Below are 21,978 nucleotides of genomic sequence, written 5' to 3'. Positions count from 1 at the left end.
CACCCCCCGCCGCACCCCACTGCTCGCCGCATATCCCAGGCACAGCGGCATTCCATCACAAAGAAGGGGACGGGGTGATGAGATTCGTGTTAATGAACATTCTGTCCCTTCTGGAGAGGATCTTGTAGGGTGGTATGCAGTACAGGTTTTAAGGATATCCATACTTAAAGCACAGGTGGCATAATTAGAACTTCAGACAATTTAACCATCTGCGCTCTAGTAGGGATATTCTTATAACCTGGACTGTTGGGGTGCCTTGAGGAACGACTTTGGGAACCTCCGGAGTACAGGACAGGGAGAAAGCACACAGGGGTGCGCAGGCCATATATAGGGGGTCATTCCGAGTTGTTCGCTCTGTATTTTTCTCTCGCAACGGAGCGATTAGTCGCTAATGCGCATGCGCAATGCCCGCAGTGCGACTGCGCCAAGTAAATTTGCTATGCAGTTAGGTATTTTACTCACGGCATTACGAGGTTTTTTCTTCGTTCTGGTGATCGTAATGTGATTGACAGGAAGTGGGTGTTTCTGGGAGGAAACTGGCCGTTTTATGGGTGTGTGCGAAAAAACGCTACAGTTTCTGGGAAAAACGCAGGAGTGGCTGGAGAAACGGAGGAGTGTCTGGGCGAACGCTGGGTGTGTTTGTGACGTCAAACCAGGAACGACAAGCACTGAACTGATCGCAGATGCCGAGTAAGTGTGGAGCTACTCAGAAACTGCTAAGAAGTGTCTATTCGCAAATTTGCTAATCTTTCATTCGCAATTTTGATAAGCTAAGATTCACTCCCAGAGGGCGGCGGCTTAGCGTGTGCAAAGCTGCTAAAAGCAGCTTGCGAGCGAACAACTCGGAATGAGGGCCATAGAGAGGAAACGCTGTGTAGGGAGGGGTTCGGTATGATTTATCGCCGCACGGGACGCTGAATGTCAGTAAACAGCTATCGGCATACCGAGCTGGAAAGCCGGCAGGGGAGTGAGCACAACTAAGCCCCCTGTGGGCTCGCCACAGGTTCTGGCCACACTAAAGACAATATGTTTAACGTTTGGGCTTCATGCAGAAGCGGCCAGTATTTACCCTGCACAGAAACACTATAACCCACTCACATCTACCAGTGCCGTAACTAGGTATTTTGGCGCTCTGTGCATGAAATGGCATTGGCGCCCCCCCCCTACGCAAGACAGGAGCAGTGCGCGCCGCAGGCGCGCCAAAAATATATAGGTGCGTGGCTTTATGGGGAAGGGGCGTGGCCACAAAATAATGCCAATTCATACTACGGTGCATAGTAGTCTCCATTATTCAAATTATGCTGCACAGTAGCGCCACTACACCAGGTAGAGCCCCTTTTACACATTACGGCAGCCAGTCCCCCTTATTACACATTACGGCAGACAGTCCCCCTTATTAAACATTACGGCAGCCAGTCCCCCTTATTACACATTACGGCAGCCAGTCCCCCTTATTACACATTACGACAGATAGCGTCCCCCTTTTTACACATTACGGCAGACAACGTCCCCCTTTTTACACATTACGGCAGACAGCGTCCCCCTTATTACACATTACGACAGATAGCGTCCCCCTTTTTACACATTACGGCAGACAACGTCCCCCTTATTACACATTACGGCAGACAGTGTCCCCCTTATTACACATTACGACAGATAGCGTCCCCATTTTTACACATTACGGCAGACAACGTCCCCCTTATTACACATTACGGCAGACAGCGTCCCCCTTATTACATATTACGGCAGACAGCGTCCCCCTTATTACATATTACGGCAGACAGCGTCCCCTTTTTACACATTACGGCAGACAACGTCCCCCTTATTACACATTACGGCAGACAGCGTCCCCCTTATTACACATTACGACAGATAGCGTCCCCCTTATTACACATTACGGCAGACAGCGTCCCCCTTATTACACATTACGGCAGACAGCGTCCCCCTTATTACACATTACGACAGATAGCGTCCCCCTTATTACACATTACGGCAGACAGCGTCCCCCTTATTACACATTACGACAGACAGCGTCCCCCTTTTTACACATTACGGCAGACAGCGTCCCCCTTTTAACACATTACGGCAGACAGTCCCCCTTTTTACAAATTACGGCAGAAGGCGTCCCCCTTTTTACACATTACGGCAGACAGCGTCCCCCTTTTTACACATTACGACAGACAGCGTCCCCCTTTTTACACATTACGGCAGACAGCGTCCCCCTTTTAACACATTACGGCAGACAGTCCCCCTTTTTACAAATTACGGCAGAAGGCGTCCCCCTTTTTACACATTACGGCAGACAGCGTCCCCCTTTTTACACATTACGACAGACAGCGTCCCCCTTTTTATACATTACGGCAGACAACGTCCCCCTTTTTACACATTACGGCAGACAGCGTCCCCTTTTTTACTCATTACGGCAGACAACGTCCCCCTTATTACACATTACGGCAGACAGCGTCCCCCTTTTTACACATTACGGCAGACAACGTCCCCCTTATTACACATTACGACAGATAGCGTCCCCCTTTTTACACATTACGGCAGACAACGTCCCCCTTATTACACATTACGACAGATAGCGTCCCCCTTTTTACACATTACGGCAGACAGCGTCCCCTTTTTACACATTACGGCAGACAGCGTCCCCCTTTTTACACATTACGGCAGACAGCGTCCCCCTTTTTACACATTACGGCAGACAGTCCCCCTTTTTTACACATTACGGCAGACAACGTCCTCCTTATTACACATTACGACAGATAGCGTCCCCCTTTTTTACACATTACGGCAGACAACGTCCCCCTTATTACACATTACGGCAGACAGCGTCCCCCTTTTTTTACACATTATGGCAGACAACATCCCCCTTATTACACATTACGGCAGAGAGAGTCCCCCTTATTACACATTATGGCAGACAGCGTCCCCCTTATTACACATTACGGCAGACAGCGTCCCCCTTATTACACATTACGGCAGACAGCGTCCCTTTTTGTACACATTATGGCAGACAGCGTCCCCCTTATTACACATTACGTCAGACGGCATCCCCTTTTTTAAACATTACGGCAGACAACGTCCCCCTTATTACACATTACGGCAGACAGCGTCCCCCTTATTACACATTACGGCAGACAGCGTCCCCCTTATTACACATTACGGCAGACAACGTCCCCCTTATTACACATTATGGCAGAGTCCCCCTTATTACACATACGGCAGACAGCGTCCCCCTTATTACACATTACGGCAGACAGCGTCCCCCTTATTACACATTACGGCAGACAGCGTCCCTTTTTGTACACATTATGGCAGACAGCATCCCCCTTTTTACACATTACAGCAGCCAGTCCCCCTTTTTACACACTGCGGCAGCCAGTCCCCCTTTTTACACATTGCGGCAGCCAGACACCAGAGAGAGAGAGAGAGAAAAAGAGAGAGATACAGAAGGGGAGAGAGAAAGAGAGAGAGAAAGAGAAAGAGAGAGAGACAGAAAGAGAGAGAGCTATATACTTACCATCTCTCAGGCTCCTCGTGCTGGCAGAGATCCCGGGCAGCCTCAGCCGAGAAGGAGGAGGAGGGAGGGGGACTTGAGCCGCAGCAGCGCTATGTCATTGGTAGCGGCGCCGCTGCAGCACTCCCCTCTCCTTCCGTATTGGCTGGCCGCTGCTGAGAATGCTGAGATGAGGGAACCGCATCCCAGCATTCACAGCAGCGCCGGGCAGCCAATACAGAAGGAGAGGGGAGTGCTGCAGCGGCGCCGCTACCAATGACATAGCGCTGCTGCGACTCAAGTCCCCCTCCCTCCTCCTCCTTCTCTGCCTCCGGCGCTGCTCTCCCTCCAGCGCGGCGCACAGCACCCAGCAGAGGCGGCATGTAATGAGTCAATTTGACTCATTACATGCCGCTCGCCGTGCGCCCTCAGTGTAACTGCGCTGCCAGGCACACCTGGCACATAGGTAGTTACGGCGCTGACATCTACCTCTCTCTGCACATTACATCTGCCCCACCTGCAGTGCAGCATAGTGTTACCCAATTGCTTATTTTCTTTTCTTACAAACTAAGGATGACTATCCACCATTGATGGTTTATGGCTGATGTTAGAATACTTTTGCCATGGATGGGGCAGACCCAGATGCTTTTCCCCCATCAATAGCAAGACATGACCTATTTAACACGGAGCATAGCTCTGCCTCCGACACGCCGCGCTCTGATTGGCCCATGGGCCAGTCAGTGAAAGAAAAGGGATGACCATCGGTTTTGGAAACCATTGATGGTCATCCACCACATAGTTGGCAGCCATAACTCTTGTCATATTGCCATCGATGGTAACCATCGATGGCCATCCCTATTACAAACCTGATGCAGGTCATACTTGCCTACTCTCCCAGAATGTCCAGGAGGCTTCAAAAATTAGGTGGCCCTCCCGGCCCCATGGAAGAACAGGTAAGTGTTCCAATTTTGTAGGTGCCCCCCTGCCCGGCCCACCACTTAATGAGTAAAGTGGGTGGTCCTGGCATCCGATAACGCGACTCTTGCTGAATTGAGTCACTTTAGACACCCTGTCTCCTTGGCGTCATACCTCAGCTTGCCTCCCTGCTGCAACCAGGATGTCAGCAACCAAGCTGTGGAGAGAGATAAAGTACCAGCCCCTAAGTGCCTGTTACAGGCTGTGTTTAAAGAAAGACATTATCGGATTGGTTGATACTTTATCTCTCTCCACGGCCTAGTACATCGCTCCCAAGGCCAAATGTACTTAGTCTTAAAAAGTGATAAAGTGGAGACTGATAAAGAGTGATAAAGCACCAGCCAATCAGCGCCTAACTGTCATGTGACAGGGTGTGTTTGAAAAATGTCAGGAGCTGATTGGCTAGTACTTTATCACTCTCTACTTTATCACTCTTTATCACTCTACTTTATCACTTTTTAAGGCTTTATACATTGGAGAGAGGCAGAATGAATGAATGTGGCGCGGCTAGTAGGTGATATACGGCGCGGCCGCTGTATGCCAGCAGTTACGGTAAGCAGGCGTCGTGAAGGGCGCTACCGCGACGTCTGGTGGGTCACGTGCCCGCCGCAGTGTGACGCAAGACGCCCCGCCCCCGGCGGTGACGTGCGGGATCAGGCGACAGATGAGTGTCAGCCGGGGAGTGGGCGGGGCTGCCGGATGGTGGAATTTTCCATCAGTGACTGAGGCGACGACAGACGGAGAGAGAGACGGCGCTGTGCTGCACCCCGTGTCCCGCTGTCACCGGCGCTGTACCCCGTATTCCGCTGTCACCGGCGCTGTACCCCGTATTCCGCTGTCACCGGCGCTGTACCCCTGTGACACCGGCGCTGTACCCCGTATCCCGCTGTCACCGGCGCTGTACCCCTGTGACACCGGCGCTGTACCCCGTGTCCCGCTGTCACCGGCGCTGTACCCCGTGTCCCGCTGTCACCGGCGCTGTACCCCGTATTCCGCTGTCACCGGCGCTGTACCCCGTATTCCGCTGTCACCGGCGCTGTACCCCGTATTCCGCTGTCACCGGCGCTGTACCCCGTATCCCGCTGTCACCGGCGCTGTACCCCGTATCCCGCTGTCACCGGCGCTGTACCCCGTATCCCGCTGTCACCGGCGCTGTACCCCGTATTCCGCTGTCACCGGCGCTGTACCGAGCTGTGTCGCGCTGTACCCCTGTGACACCGGCGCTGTACCCCGTATTCCGCTGTCACCGGCGCTGTACCCCTGTGACACCGGCGCTGTACCCCGTATCCCGCTGTCACCGGCGCTGTACCCCGTATCCCCCTGTCACCGGCGCTGTACCCCGTACCCCCCTGTCACCGGCGCTGTACCCCGTATCCCGCTGTCACCGGCGCTGTACCCCGTATCCCGCTGTCACCGGCGCTGTACCCCGTACCCCCCTGTCACCGGCGCTGTACCCCGTACCCCCCTGTCACCGGCGCTGTACCCCGTATCCCGCTGTCACCGGCGCTGTACCCCGCTGTCACGTCACACACTACACCCCGGGAGGAGGAGACACCCGGCGCCGTACTGCGTACACCACACCCCGGGAGGAGGAGGACGGGCGCCGCGGGCAGCACTACCTCCGGCCGGGCGCTGCTCTGCTCCCTGCTCCGCGGCTGTCTCACCCCCGCCGCGCCTCCCGCCATGGCCAACTACATCCACGTCCCGCCCGGCTCCCCCGACGTGCCCCGTGTGGAGCTGACCGTGCTGGAGAGCTGCTACCGGGAGGGGGCCATGCGGCTGCTGCGGGAGCTCCGGCCTGACTGGAAGACGGAGGAGGTCACCACCCAGGTGAGGGGGATAGAGGGTGTATGTGAGGGGACAGGGTGGTGTGGGATGTATGTGAGGGGACAGGGTGCTATGGGGCGTATGTGAGGAGACAGGGTGTATGTGAGGGGACAGGGTGCTATGGGGTGTATGTGAGGGTACAGGGTGGGGTGTATGTGAGGGTACAGGGTGGTGTGGGGTGTATGTGAGGGTACAGGGTGCTATGGGGTGTATGTGAGGGTACAGGGTGCTATGGGGTGTATGTGAGGGTACAGGGTGCTATGGGGTGTATGTGAGGGTACAGGGTGCTATGGGGTGTATGTGAGGGTACAGGGTGCTATGGGGTGTATGTGAGGGGACAGGGTGCTATGGGGTGTATGTGAGGGGACAGGGTGCTATGGGGTGTATGTGAGGGGACAGGGTGCTATGGGGTGTATGTGAGGGGACAGGGTGGGGTGTATGTGAGGGGACAGGGTGGGGTGTATGTGAGGGGACAGGGTGGGGTGTATGTGAGGGGACAGGGTGGGGTGTATGTGAGGGGACAGGGTGGGGTGTATGTGAGGGGACAGGGTGGTGTGGGGTGTATGTGAGGGGACAGGGTGGTGTGGGGCGTATGTGAGGGTACAGGGTGCTGTGGGGCGTATGTGAGGGTACAGGGTGCTGTGGGGCGTATGTGGGGGAGACAGGGTGCTGTGGGGCGTATGTGGGGGAGACAGGGTGCTATGGGGCGTATATGAGGGTACAGGGTGCTATGGGGCGTATATGAGGGAGACGGGGTGCTATGGGGCGTATGTGAGGGTACAGGGTGCTATGGGGCGTATGTGAGGGTACAGGGTGCTATGGGGCGTATGTGAGGGTACAGGGTGCTATGGGGCGTATGTGAGGGTACAGGGTGCTATGGGGTGTATGTGGGGGGGATAGGGTGCTGTGGGGGGTGACAGGGTGCTGTGGGGTGTATGTGGGGGTACAGGCTGGCAGGGTGTGTGTGTCTGTGGAGTGACAGGGTGGATGAGGGTACAGGGTGTGGGGGACAGTGACAGGAGAGTAAGGTGTGTGAGGAGGTTAGGGTGGTTTTGGGTTATGTGGGGTAAGGGGGAGTAGGGTGTGTTAGGGGGGGGTATATGGGGGAGGGGGCAGGGTGATTTGGGTGTATGTGGGGGTACAGGCTGGCAGGGGGTGTGTGTCTGTGGAGGGTACAGGGTGTGGGGACAATGACAGGAGAGTAAGGTGTGTGTGGGGAGGATATTGTGGGTTTGGGTTATGTGGGGTAAGGGGGAGTAGAGAGTGTTAGGGTAGAGGTGGATAAGGGGTGTGGGGCAGGATGGAGCATTGAGTCATGTGAGTGGGCTCCAGCGTCTGAGCGTTATCTGTGAGTGAGGGGGCTGTCCTCAGTCACTGTGGCCCTTGTCCATCCAGCTCTCGCCTACCTGGTGGCCCCACATCTGCCGTTCTTTTGGTGTTTTCCCACAATCCTGCTGCCGATAGGACGGTCCCGTAGGCCGGATCATTATTGCTGTTGTGCGATTCTCCGTGACACACAGGACAGCTACACAAATTCACACAACATGCGTCTTCAAAATACCAAGATTCTAGTGCGTCTTAAGGTCTAGGGTATATAGGGTAAGCTGGCCATACACTTATATAGTATATAGGTTAAGCTGGCCATACACTTATATAGTATATAGGGTAAGCTGGCCATACACTTATATCGGGTAAGCTGCCCATGCACTTATATAGTATATAGGGTATATATAGTATATAGGGTAAGCTGCCCATGCACTTATATAGTATATAGGGTAAGCTGGCCATACACTTATATAGTATATAGGGTAAGCTGGCCATACACTTATATCGGGTAAGCTGCCCATGCACTTATATAGTATATAGGGTATATATAGTATATAGGGTAAGCTGCCCATGCACTTATATAGTATATAGGGTAAGCTGGCCATACACTTATATAGTATATAGGGTAAGCTGGCCATACACTTATATCGGGTAAGCTGCCCATGCACTTATATAGTATACAGGGTATATATAGTATATAGGGTAAGCTGCCCATGCACTTATATAGTATATAGGGTAAGCTGGCCATACACTTATATAGTATATAGGGTAAGCTGGCCATACACTTATGCGACTTCTCGGAAAGGAGAAGTCTCATACGATCACCCTTGAACCAGCCGATGGCAGGATCACATATGATACATCATATGCAGTCATTTTATTACCAGTTACTTATATAGCGCACACATATTCCGCAGCGCTGTACAGAGAGAATATTTGGCCATTCACATCAGTCCCTGCCCCAGTGGAGCTTACACTCTATATTTCCTACCACATGTACACACGGTTGGTTCTAAATCGGAGTTGGGTAAGGGACCTTTGACGTCACCAGGGGGCGGAGCCACGCCCGAACAGGGTACCCGAAAAGTACCCTCGCGGGCTCATCGCCACCGGGTTACTAAAGGTAATAGTTGGTGGCGTGGATAGTAGAGGAACTATTCTGCTGGCCTAGCTCCTCCCCCTGGTGACGTGGCTCCTCTCCCTGACGTCATAGGTCCCTTAGGCCACTTAGATCTAGCATCTAACATGTACACACACGCGCTAGGGTTAATTTTGTTGGGATCTAATAAACCTACCTGTATGTTTTTGGATTGTGGGAGGAAACCGGAGTACCCGGGGGAATCCCACGCAAGTACGGGGAGAATATACAAACTCCACACAGTTAGGGCCATGGTTGTGATTGAACCCCTGATATCAGTGCTGTGAGGCAGTAATGCTAACCATGACACCACCGTACTGCCCATTTTGCATACGATGTATTGTATGTAACCCCAGCCAAGGCTGCCGATACGATATATCTATAGTGCAGTACTTCCGATCTGATGCTATCGGGTGGGAGGTAAAACGCATGCGATTTGCCAGTTTTCATCCGATTTATCGACATCGGATGAAATTGCGATAGTATATGGGCACCTTAAGGCATTGCTACTAAGTGATTAAATTTTCATATAACAACAATTTCTTAACAGATCGGTTTAAAAGGGAAATAAATGATTGCGTGTGATTCCCGGGACTTTATGTTCACTTTCTGGAGACTCTCCCTGTTCTACCCCTGGGAGAAACGCCATTTTCCAGCATCTACCATTGGTCTGCTGTAGGGGAATGACCGGCATTGCTGGCCTCTGACAGTGTGGTGATGCCCACTCTCTATAGTGTATTTACTAACACTGCGTGCAGCCATGAGAGGTGTGACAGTAAAGGACTCATTGTTTGCCTGGCGTTACTACAGCGAAACTGTAGTTGCAGTGTGTGTGACACATTGTGTATGAGGTGTAATGAGTTAAGTCCTGTAAATCTTCCATAGGATTATGTATGTTATTTGTTTTCTTGTCTCCCACAATCTGTTTTTATTGTCAATTTCACATAACAAAGTGTATCAGTGAAATTACATAACGTACATCATTTGAAAATGTAAACTAATAATTGCGGATGCGGAGAAGTTATTCAGCGCCAATACACCCGTAAGGCTCTCCTGAGGGTATCAGAGAGTGACACGGGTGTTCGGATCAGCAATCATCTTGTTTGCTTCTAATAGGCTTCTTTTAAGAGAAATACCCTCCGTTAGGCGGAGATTGGCCAGTGATTCTCTCAGCCACTTCAACCACCGCAGCTTTGGCGTTCCCATACCACACGGTTATGAAGCACGTTAAGAGACTTTCAGTTACACAGTGGTGACCACTTACAAGAATGCGCCGAGGTAAGTCAGTGGCCCGAAGCCTTCTTAAGAAAAAAGGCGTTGCTGAGCCTCCTAACTAACGCTGAGATATGAGCGCATCATGATAATACACCGTCAGCATCGCCTTACTTTTCTCGCTATTCAGGATCAGCTTGTGGCCCCCCTGCAAATGTAACAAGTTGTTCCACTTCTTCCCTGGAACTGGGGGGGACGGACATCTTTATATAAATGCCCCATATTCTGGTGGTGGCTCCATGTGACATTGGAATATATTCATGTTCTATCTCCCATAGAATATTGTATTTTCTCTAACGTCCTAAGTGGATGCTGGGGACTCCGTCAGGACCATGGGGAATAGCGGCTCCGCAGGAGACGGGGCACAAAAATAAAGCTTTAGGATCAGGTGGTGTGTACTGGCTCCTCCCCCTATGACCCTCCTCCAAGCCTCAGTTAGGTTTTTGTGCCCGTCCGAGCAGGGTGCAATCTAGGTGGCTCTCTTAAAGAGCTGCTTAGAAAAAGTTTTTTAGGTTTTTTATTTTCAGTGAGTCCTGCTGGCAACAGGCTCACTGCATCGAGGGACTTAGGGGAGAGAATTTCAACTCACCTGCGTGCAGGATGGATTGGATTCTTAGGCTACTGGACACCATTAGCTCCAGAGGGAGTCGGAACACAGGTCTCGCCCTGGGGTTCGTCCCGGAGCCGCGCCGCCGACCCCCCTTACAGATGCTGAAGATTGAAGGTCCGGAAACAGGCGGCAGAAGGCTTTTCAGTCTTCATGAAGGTAGCGCACAGCACTGCAGCTGTGCGCCATTGTTGTCACACACTTCACACCAAGCGGTCACGGAGGGTGCAGGGCGCTGCTGGGGGCGCCCTGGGCAGCAATATTTTATTACCTTAAGGCAAAAGAATACATCACATATAGCCATTAAGGCTATATGTATGTATTTAACCCATGCCACTTATCTAAATCCACGGGAGGAAAGCCAGCCGAAATAGGGGGCGGGGCTTATTCTCCTCAGCACACAGCGCCATTTTCCTGCTCAGCTCCGCTGTGAGGAAGGCTCCCAGGACTCTCCCCTGCACTGCACTACAGAAACAGGGTAAAACAGAGAGGGGGGGCATTTTTTGGCGATATACTGGATATATTTAAGCTGCTATAAGGAACAACACTTATATAAGGTTGTTCCCATATATATTATAGCGCTTGGGTGTGTGCTGGCAAACTCTCCCTCTGTCTCCCCAAAGGGCTAGTGGGGTCCTGTCTTCGATAAGAGCATTCCCTGTGTGTCTGCTGTGTGTCGGTACGTGTGTGTCGACATGTATGAGGACGATGTTGGCGTGGAGGCAGAGCAATTGCCGATAATGGTGATGTCACCCCCCAGGGAGTCGACACCGGAATGGATGGCTTTGTTTATGGAATTACGTGATAATGTCAGCACATTACAAAAATCAGTTGACGACATGAGACGGCCGGCAAACCAGTTAGTACCTGCCCAGGCGTCTCAGACACCGTCAGGGGCTGTAAAGCGCCCTTTACCTCAGTCGGTCGACCCAGACACAGACACTGAATCTAGTGTCGACGGTGATGAAACAAACGTATTTTCAAGTAGGGCCACACGTTATATGATCACGGCAATGAAGGAGGCTTTGCATATCTCTGATGCTGCAAGTACCACAAAAAGGGGTATTATGTGGGGGGTGAAAAAACTACCTGTAGTTTTTCCTGAATCGGAGGAATTAAATGATGTATGTGATGAAGCGTGGTTTAACCCAGATAGAAAAATGCTAATTTCAAAAAAGTTATTAGCATTATACCCTTTCCCGCCAGAGGTTAGGGCGCGCTGGGAAACACCCCCTAGGGTGGATAAGGCGCTCACACGCTTATCAAAACAAGTGGCGTTACCGTCTCCGGATACGGCCGCCCTCAAGGATCCAGCAGATAGGAGACTGGAAACTACCCTAAAAAGTATATACACACATACTGGTGTTATACTGCGACCGGCCATCGCCTCAGCCTGGATGTGCAGTGCTGGGGTCGTCTGGTTGGATTCCCTGACTGAAAATATTGATACCCTGGATAGGGACAGTATTTTATTGACTATAGAGCAATTAAAGGATGCTTTCCTTTATATGCGAGATGCGCAGAGAGATATTTGCACTCTGGCATCGAGAGTAAATGCGATGTCCATATCTGCCAGAAGGAGTTTATGGACGCGACAGTGGTCAGGTGATGCGGATTCCAAACGACATATGGAAGTATTGCCGTATAAAGGGGAGGAATTATTTGGCGTCGGTCTATCGGATCTGGTGGCCACGGCAACTGCCGGAAAATCCACCTTTTTACCTCAGACCCCCTCCCAACAGAAAAAGACACCGTCTTTTCAGCCGCAGTCCTTTCGGTCCTATAAGAACAAGCGGACAAAAGGACAGTCATATCTGCCTAGGGGCAGAGGAAGGGGTAAGAGAGGGCAGCAAGCAGCCCCTGCCCAGGAACAGAAGCCCTCCCAGGGTTCTGCAAAGCCCTCAGCATGACGCTGGGGCCTTACAAGCGGACTCAGGAACGGTGGGGGGTCGACTCAAGAATTTCAGCGCACAGTGGGCTTGCTCACAGGTGGACCCCTGGATTCTGCAGGTAGTATCTCAGGGTTACAGGTTGGAATTCGAGAAGTCTCCCCCTCGCCGGTTCCTAAAGTCTGCTTTGCCAACGTCTCCCTCAGACAGGGAGACGGTATTGGAAGCCATTCACAAGCTGTTTGCTCAGCAGGTGATAGTCAAGGTACCCCCCTCCTACAACAGGGAAAGGGGTATTACTCCACGCTATTTGTGGTACCGAAGCCGGACGGCTCGGTAAGACCTATTCTAAATCTGAAATCTTTGAACCTGTACATACAAAAATTCAAGTTCAAGATGGAGTCACTCAGAGCAGTGATAGCGAATCTGGAAGAAGGGGACTTTATGGTGTCCCTGGACATAAAGGTGCTTACCTGCATGTCCCAATTTGCCCTTCACATCAAGGGTACCTCAGGTTCGTGGTGCAAAACTGTCATTATCAGTTTCAGACGCTGCCGTTTGGATTGTCCACGGCACCTCTGGTCTTTACCAAGGTAATGGCCGAAATGATGATTCTTCTGCGAAGAAGAGGCGTATTAATTATCCCTTACTTGGACGATCTCCTGATAAGGGCAAGGTCCAGAGAACAGCTAGAGGACGGAGTAGCACTAACCCAAGTAGTGCTGCAACAACACGGGTGGATTCTGAATTTTCCAAAATCTCAGTTGACCCCGACAACACGTCTGCTGTTCCTGGGAATGATTCTGGACACGGTTCAGAAAAAGGTGTTTCTTCCGGAGGAGAAAGCCAGGGAGTTATCCGAACTTGTCGGGAACCTCCTAAAACCAGGGACAGTGTCTGTACATCAATGCACAAGAGTCCTGGGAAAGATGGTGGCTTCTTACGAAGCGATTCCATTCGGCAGATTCCACGCACGAACTTTTCAGTGGGATCTGCTGGACAAATGGTCCGGATCGCATCTGCAGATGCATCAGCGGATAACCTTATCGCCACGGACAAGGGTGTCTCTTCTGTGGTGGTTGCAGAGTGCTCATCTGTTAGAGGGCCGCAGATTCGGCATACAGGACTGGGTCCTGGTGACCACGGATGCCAGTCTGAGAGGCTGGGGAGCGGTCACACAAGGAAGAAACTTCCAGGGAGTATGGTCAAGCCTGGAGATGTCTCTTCACATAAATATACTGGAGCTAAGAGCGATTTACAATGCTCTAAGCCTGGCAAAACCCCTGCTTCAGGTTCAGCCGGTGTTGATCCAGTCGGACAACATCACGGCAGTCGCCCACGTAAACAGACAGGGCGGCACAAGAAGCAGGACAGCAATGGCAGAAGCTGCAAGGATTCTTCGCTGGGCGGAAGATCATGTGATAGCACTGTCAGCAGTATTCATTCCGGGAGTAGACAACTGGGAAGCAGACTTCCTCAGCAGACACGATCTACACCCGGGAGAGTGGGGACTTCATCCAGAAGTCTTCCACATGATTGTGAACCGTTGGGAAAAACCAATGGTGGATATGATGGCGTCCCGCCTCAACAAAAAACTGGACAGGTATTGCGCCAGGTCAAGAGATCCTCAGGCAATAGCTGTGGACGCTCTGGTAACACCGTGGGTGTTCCAGTCAGTGTATGTGTTCCCTCCTCTGCCTCTCATACCAAAAGTACTGAGAATTATACGGCAGAAGGGAGTAAGAACGATACTAGTGACTCCGGATTGGCCAAGAAGAACTTGGTACCCGGAACTTCAAGAGATGCTCACGGAGGATCCGTGGCCTCTACCTCTAAGACGGGACCTGCTTCAGCAGGGACCGTGTCTATTCCAAGACTTACCGCGGCTGTGTTTGACGGCATGGCGGTTGAACGCCGAATTCTAAAGGAAAAAGGCATTCCGGAAGAGGTCATTCCTACACTGGTAAAAGCCAGGAAGGAGGTGACTGCACAACATTATCACCGCATTTGGAGAAAATATGTTGCGTGGTGTGAGGCCAGGAAGGCCCCCACGGAGGAATTTCAACTGGGTCGATTCCTACATTTCCTGCAAACAGGATTGTCTATGGGCCTCAAATTGGGGTCCATTAAGGTTCAAATTTCGGCCCTGTCGATTTTCTTCCAGAAAGAATTGGCTTCAGTTCCTGAAGTCCAGACTTTTTTGTAAAAGGAGTACTACATATACAGCCCCCGGTTGTGCCCCCAGTGGCACCGTGGGATCTTAATGTAGTCTTGGATTTTCTCAAATCCCATTGGTTTGAGCCGCTCAAATCGGTGGAGCTGAAGTATCTCACATGGAAAATAACCATGCTACTGGCCCTGGCTTCAGCCAGGAGAGTATCAGAATTGGCGGCTTTATCATATAAGAGCCCATATCTGATTTTCCATACGGACAGGGCAGAACTGCGGACGCGTCCTCATTTTCTGCCTAAGGTGGTGTCAGCGTTTCACCTGAACCAGCCTATTGTGGTGCCTGCGGCTACTAACGAGTTGGAGGATTCAAAGTTGTTGGACGTGGTCCGGGCATTGAAAATATATATTTCAAGAACGGCGGGAGTCAGAAAGTCTGACTCACTGCTTATATTGTATGCACCCAACAAGATGGGTGCTCCTGCTTCTAAGCAGACGATTGCTCGTTGGATTTGTAGCACAATTCAACTTGCACATTCTGTGGCAGGCTTGCCACAACCTAAATCTGTCAAGGCCCATTCCACAAGGAAAGTGGGCTCATCCTGGGCGGCTGCCCGGGGAGTCTCGGCATTACAACTCTGCCGAGCTGCTACTTGGTCAGGGGCAAATACGTTTGCAAAATTCTACAAATTTGATACCCTGGCTGAGGAGGACCTTGAGTTCTCTCATTCGGTGCTGCAGAGTCATCCGCACTCTCCCGCCCGTTTGGGAGCTTTGGTATAATCCCCATGGTCCTGACGGAGTCCCCAGCATCCACTTAGGACGTTAGAGAAAATAAGAATTTACTTACCGATAATTCTATTTCTCGTAGTCCGTAGTGGATGCTGGGCGCCCATCCCAAGTGCGGATTGTCTGCAATACTTGTACATAGTTATTGTTACAAAATAAAAATCGGGTTGTTATTTGTTGTGAGCCGTCTGTTCAGAGGCTCCTACGTTTGTCATACTGTTAACTGGGTTCAGATCACAAGTTATACGGTGTGATTGGTGTGGCTGGTATGAGTCTTACCCGGGGTTCAATATCCTTCCTTATTGTGTACGCTCGTCCGGGCACAGTATCCTAACTGAGGCTTGGAGGAGGGTCATAGGGGGAGGAGCCAGTACACACCACCTGATCCTAAAGCTTTATTTTTGTGCCCTGTCTCCTGCGGAGCCGCTATTCCCCATGGTCCTGACGGAGCCCCCAGCATCCACTACGGACTACGAGAAATAGAATTATCGGTAAGTAAATTCCTATTATAAAGGTTGGGTGGCAAAGAGAATAGTAACTGTGTATGTTTCTTTTATTTATATAGGGGGTCATTCCGAGTTGATCGCTCGCTGTTTTCGGTCGCTGTGCAGCGATCAGGCAAAAAAAGGCACTTCTGCGTATGCGGCGCAATGCGCACGCGTAACGTACTTTCACAACAGCCGAAGTAGTTTCACACAAGGTCTAGCGACGCTTTTCAGTCGCACTGCTGGCCGCAGAGTGATTGACAGGAAGTGGGCGTTTCTGGGAGGTAACTGGCTGTTTTCTGGGAGTGTGTGGAAAAACGCAGGCGTGTCTGATACAAACGCAGGCGTGTTCGTGACGTCAAAACAGGAACTAAATAGTCTGAAGTATCGCAAGGTAGGAGTAGGTCTGCAGCTGCTCAGAAACTACACAATCTTTTTTTTTTTTTTTGTAGCCGCGCTGCGATCCTTTCGGTTGCACTTCTGCTAAGATACACTCCCAGAGGGCGGCGGCTTAGCGTTTGCATGACTGCTAAAAGCAGCTAGCGAGCAAACAACTCTGAATGAGGGCCCTAGTCTTTCCATTGAATAACACAACGGAATACAAATGAACGGTAGGCGGTGGCAGCGGCATCTGGATGATAGCTCAACATGAGGTATTTTTTTCTTTTTCTCCATACTTTACCAGCCACGTGGACTACAATAGGGAACGGTAACGTTCCCTAAATCCTGTGCAGACAACACCTGACAGTGAAGGTGCCTCCTAGAAGTATTGCCCTAGAAAGCAGCATTTACCCTTTATCATCCCCCAGCCTTTGCTGAGCATGGTTTGCAGGCACTGGCCATCCTGGCTGGTGGAGACTGCCTCCGGGCCTGTAGGTGCTAGGTATTGGGAGCACAGGGTGGTAGTGCTGGCTCTGAGCGCTTGTAGGGAAGCGTCTGTGGATGATGGGAGGTTGCAGTGTGCTTGGGCTGTGCCGTGCGCTGCTTCTCTCCATTCATCTCCTTTCCGCCTCCTTCCTGGCCTCAGGCCTATCCCCCAGGACTGACTCATCACTCTGCAAATATAAACGTGCTGCAGCCTCCTCTGTGTACATTCTGCTCTAGTCTGTTTTTATAGACTGGACTATAATGAGCACGGAGTGTGTACAGCAGTACGCCAGCGTACAGATTTATTACATGTGCCAGTGCAGCTGTCACCCCAAACCTCATATTCTGTGATCCTCCAAATACCGCATTTCAGGAAACTGTAATGAATAACTGCGCGGTGATTACGATCTGTAGTTATCAGTGTGTAGTGTCCTTGTGCTATTCTAGTCATTCCCACTCTGATCTGATCCAGTAGGTGTGTATCCACGCAGGGAGACCTCATCTGCCCCTGACCCCATGTTGGTGTAATTCATGTAGTATTTAATTTCTCCAACCCAAAGGATTACTGTCCCGTAGGTTTCATGTAACATGCTGCACAGGCCCCTCCCTCGTGTGACGTGGAGGGCAGGCACTGCGCAGGCCCCTCCCTCGTGTGACGTGGAGGGCAGGCACTGCACATGCCCCTCCCTCGTGACGTGGAAGGCAGGCGCTGCACAGGCCCTTCCCCTCTCTCATGTGGAGGGCAGGCACTGCGCAGGCCCCTCCCTCGTGTGACGTGGAGGGCAGGCACTGCACATGCCCCTCCCTCGTGACGTGGAAGGCAGGCGCTGCACAGGCCCTTCCCCTCTCATATGTGACGTGGAGGGCAGGCGCTGCACAGGCCCCTCCCTCATGTGATGTGGAGGGCAGGCACTGCACAGGCCCCTCCCTCATGTGACGTGGAGGGCAGGCACTGCAGGTGCCCCTCCCTCAGCAATATAATTGCCTGAATCACCTGTACAAAGTGGCAAGAGGCCATGGGGAATATAAAGTGAATACTGGCCACAGCATCCCAATGGGTAGAATCCCCTCCTAACCCTCCCCCTCCCCGGTGGTGCCTAAACCCAAGCCCCTCCCCCACTGCAGCCTATCCTTAACACTCCCTGTGGGTGCCTAAAACAGAACCCCCCTCCCCCTCCTCCGCAGTCTAAACCTAAACGCTTCCCGCAGGATTCCGGCGCTGGGATTGTGATTTCAGTCGGAATAACAGCATTCTGAGCCGTGTCGGTAGTCCGGCGGCAGTATTTTGGCTGCCGGAATCTTAACCGGATCCCATATAAACAGGTGAAAGTCCTACCCAGTTCCTTTGTCCAGTGTTTGTAGTGTGCGCTCCAATCAGATGGTAATTGGTAATCCCCGCCCAACTCCGATACTGATTAGTGTCTCTGGTCAGACTAGGGGTGTAGCTGCAGTCCCTGCGTCACATGACCATAACGTCTTCCACCTATGTGTCAGGGACTATTTACCGTGTGTTCCCCTCATTACTCAGGTGGCAGGATATATCACCAGCGTTAGCCGCTTAGATAATATTCCCTGGTACTGTAATCTGACATTGCATCCAGGGAACGGTTCTCTGGTGTCTCCTCTTACACTTCTAGATGTGACTGTTCCCGTAATGCAATATTTGTTTTTCCCCAATTGTCGTCAAAAATATCTCTCTTCTGCTTCCTATTTGTGTTTGACAATTCTTCTTACACAACACCCTGATGTTTCTGATCTCCAGACACCCAGTGCCCCAACATACTAAGGGGGTTCTTTCTGGAAACGGCCGCATGCTCAGAAAAATCCTCACTTGAGCGTTGCAAGGGTGACTTGTAGGTTGAGGTTGGGTTTAGGGATAGCCACGGAATACTTACCAAATATTACCAGCGTTTTCACCGTCTAGATCTTGCTGCCGCATTCTGACCGTCTGGATTCCACACCCAGCCCGTGACAACAGTCCGATCGGTTTGCTGAGAGCCCGTATAAAATGTGATCGTTGCTGAATGCAGTGTCCGCGCACATGTGTAACTCGTATACACTTGCATCTTTCTCAATCCTGTAATTGCGGTGTAATACAGTCTCTCATTAGCCGCTATTGCGGAGTGCAGCTCCTGTGTAGTAGAGTGTTACTGGGTACTGCCTGTTACAGATCCTTCATTGCTCTGTTATTTGTTTAGTGTGCAGAGAACAGTGCGACCGGTCCTCTCTAGCTGATGCGTGTTATCTTACGTACTAAGTATACGTTGTCCAAGCAGTACCTGGCCTCTTCTGTACCCGTCCTCCCTCACCTCACTTCCTGCATCACCATGTCGTACGTAGGGCGTTCCTGCAGCTGGTTTCCACCACTGGTTCAGTCACTTACCAATACCTGAAAGAACTGTAATAGCCTGCGGGCTGCCTGAGGTGTGGGACTCTGTGTGTCTGTGTGTGTGTGTGTGTGTGTGTGTGTGTGTGTGTGTGTGTAGTGTTCACTCTAGGAGTGAAAAGGGGCAGGGCGCCGGACTCCGGGGGCACATGTGTGCGCGCGCGGCGAAGCCGCTCGCGCGCCCGAAATGGGGGCGCGGCCACGCAAATTAGGGGGCGTGGCCACGCCTCCGTCATTTTAGGGGGCGGTGCGGCCCACAGACGCTACTATAGAGAGCGTCTGTGGCCGGCGACGTCACTGTTGGGGGCGTGCCCAGCACCTCCGTCGGTGCTGGGCTTCCCCCAGCCCTCTCCCAATGCGTGAATGGATGCCATGCGCATGGCATCTATACACGCCGGGAGGGCAGGGAGTGGGCGGCTGTTCTAGCAGGGCGCCGCAAAAGGGGCAGGGCGGGTTTTGCCTGTTAAAAAACGGGCAGGGCGCGGCACCCTGCTAAAACAGCCTAGAGTGAACACTGTGTGTGTGTACAATATACATAAATACGTGTGTAGTGTGTATGTATGTATGTGTGTATGTGTATATATGTATATATATATATATATATATATGTGTGTATGTATGTGTCTCTCTCTCTCTCTCTCTCTCTCTCTCTCTCTCTCTCTCTCTCTCTCTCTCTCTCTCTCTCTCTCTCTCTCTCTCTCAAAAAAAAAGGGAACAGTAAAATAACACATCCTAGATCTGAATGAATGAAATATTCTTCTGAAATACTTTGTTCTTTACATAGTTGAATGTGCTGACAACAAAGTCACACAAAAATTATCAATGCAAAGCAAATTTATTAACCCATGGAGGTCTGGATTTGGAGTCACCCTCAAAATTAAAGTGGAAAAACACACTACAGGCTGATCCAACTTTGATGTAATGTCCTTAAAACAAGTCAAAATGAGGCTCCGTAGTGTGTGTGGCCTCCACGTGCCTGTATGACCTCCCTACAACCCACACAAGTGGCTCAGGTAGTGCAGCTCATCCAGGATGGCACATCAATGCGAGCTGTAGCAAGAAGGTTTGCTGTGTCTGTCAGCGTAGTGTCCAGAGCATGGAGGCGCTACCAGGAGACAGGCCAGTACATCAGGAGACGTGGAGGAGGCCATAGGAGGGCAATATATATATATATATATATATATATATATATATATATATATATATATATATATATATATATATATATATATATATATATATATATATATATATTTATTTATTTCGTTCCCACTAGGCTTTATCAGTGGGGCACCGCGGCCTGCTCGATTTTCAAATGTCGAAATGCGCCGTGCCCTTATGGCGGCACACGTTGAAACAGCCTGACATCTTCTGTCCCCACTTGTGGGCCACAGCATCCCATGAGTGTAAAAAGTTAGTGTAGTGCTCACCGCCATATAATGTAGCAAATGTGCGATTTAGCGCCTGCAACACATCAATTAAAAAAATCGTCCTTTTAGTGAATTTACCGGCCGTTCTGTGTTATCACTACCTCATGTAAAGCGCCCAGCATTGCAACGTTCTGTAGGATGCGCACAGATTGTCTAGGACCTGTTCCTGTGACATTAATGCAGCACCTGCTCTGATGATACGCGGGGCGGGTCACTGAGGCAGATTTCCATGCTCTGTACCTATTTGTGCATTATAGGACAAGCTGCATGCCGGTGTTTCAGGCTCTTCCTATTGCTGACCATGGTGACAAGGAGCTGCGCACAAATGCACATTGGGCCTCTTGTAGTGTAACATAAAGCAGCACCTGCCGTCAGTGCACCGCGGTTCTGTGACGCCAGTGATTTGTTTGTTAATCAGAATGCAAAATTTGTACCAGCAGTGTGTGCAATCAGCACATGAGGAACAGGCTGTGCAGCCATGGTAAGCACTTGTTAGGGCACAGTATCGATCTGAAGCGTGAGTGTATAGATGGAAAAACCGAGAGCGCACTCGTAAATAATTAAAAGTATACGATTTTTACTTGAAACATAGGCTCACATACATCAAGGTTTAAAATCATCAGCATGGATGGCGTAATCACTTAGCTGCCGGGATCGGAGCTGGGTGAGAAGCAGGCTTCAACATCGCTGTAGAGCGGCTAAGTGATTATGCCATCCATGCTGGTTATTTTAAACATTGATGTATGTGAGCCTATGTTTCAAGTAAAAATTGTATATTTTTAATCATTTACGAGTGCGCTCTCCGTTTATCCTTCAGTTTCTACTATACTCCCCTTTGGCATGGAGTGGATTGAAGCGAAACTGGGATGATTTTGAAAGAACTGATATCCCAAGGACTGTTTGCGCAAAGACTGAGTTTTGTCTGTCCGTCCGTCCGTCCGTCCGTCCGTCCATCCATCCACTGTGTGGCTAACGCTGGGCGTGGCTAGGAGCTCTCATTGGGTTAGCAGCAGGTCTATCACACCCAGCCCACAGCTGATTGGGCGAGTGGTGTGGCCACGCCCTTTTTCTATACTTCCAGTGGAAGTTTGGAGAGCCAAAAATCTGTACTGACCATAAAAAAAAAGGTCCTGTACCTGCCAAAAAGGTGCAGCTGGGGGGTATGCCACTGCATCTGCAGCAAGTCTCTGCACTGCAGATAGGGAAAACAAAAAATTGTTTTACTGCAGCGTCCTATGGGGGTCATTCCGAGTTGATCGCACGTAGCAACTTTTTGCTGCCTGTGCGATCAAGTAGACGCCACCTATGGGGGAGGTTTT

At 51.0% G+C, this 21,978-nt stretch overlaps 1 protein-coding gene across 1 annotated transcript in view; it reads left to right on the top strand.

The window, feature by feature from the left end:
• Positions 1–5,197: 5,197 nt before the first annotated feature.
• Positions 5,198–21,978, top strand: part of ETNK1 (ethanolamine kinase 1) — a 62,803-nt gene continuing 46,022 nt past the window's right edge. The window contains exon 1 of the mRNA XM_063929380.1: positions 5,198–6,304. Coding sequence (XP_063785450.1) covers positions 6,158–6,304 — 147 coding nt within the window. The 5' untranslated portion in view covers positions 5,198–6,157. The remainder of the gene's footprint in view (positions 6,305–21,978) is intronic.

Source organism: Pseudophryne corroboree, chromosome 6 (assembly GCF_028390025.1).
Source record: "Pseudophryne corroboree isolate aPseCor3 chromosome 6, aPseCor3.hap2, whole genome shotgun sequence".
NCBI classification, from domain to species: Eukaryota; Metazoa; Chordata; class Amphibia; order Anura; family Myobatrachidae; genus Pseudophryne; species Pseudophryne corroboree.
This window is presented reverse-complemented; position numbering and strand designations above follow the sequence as displayed.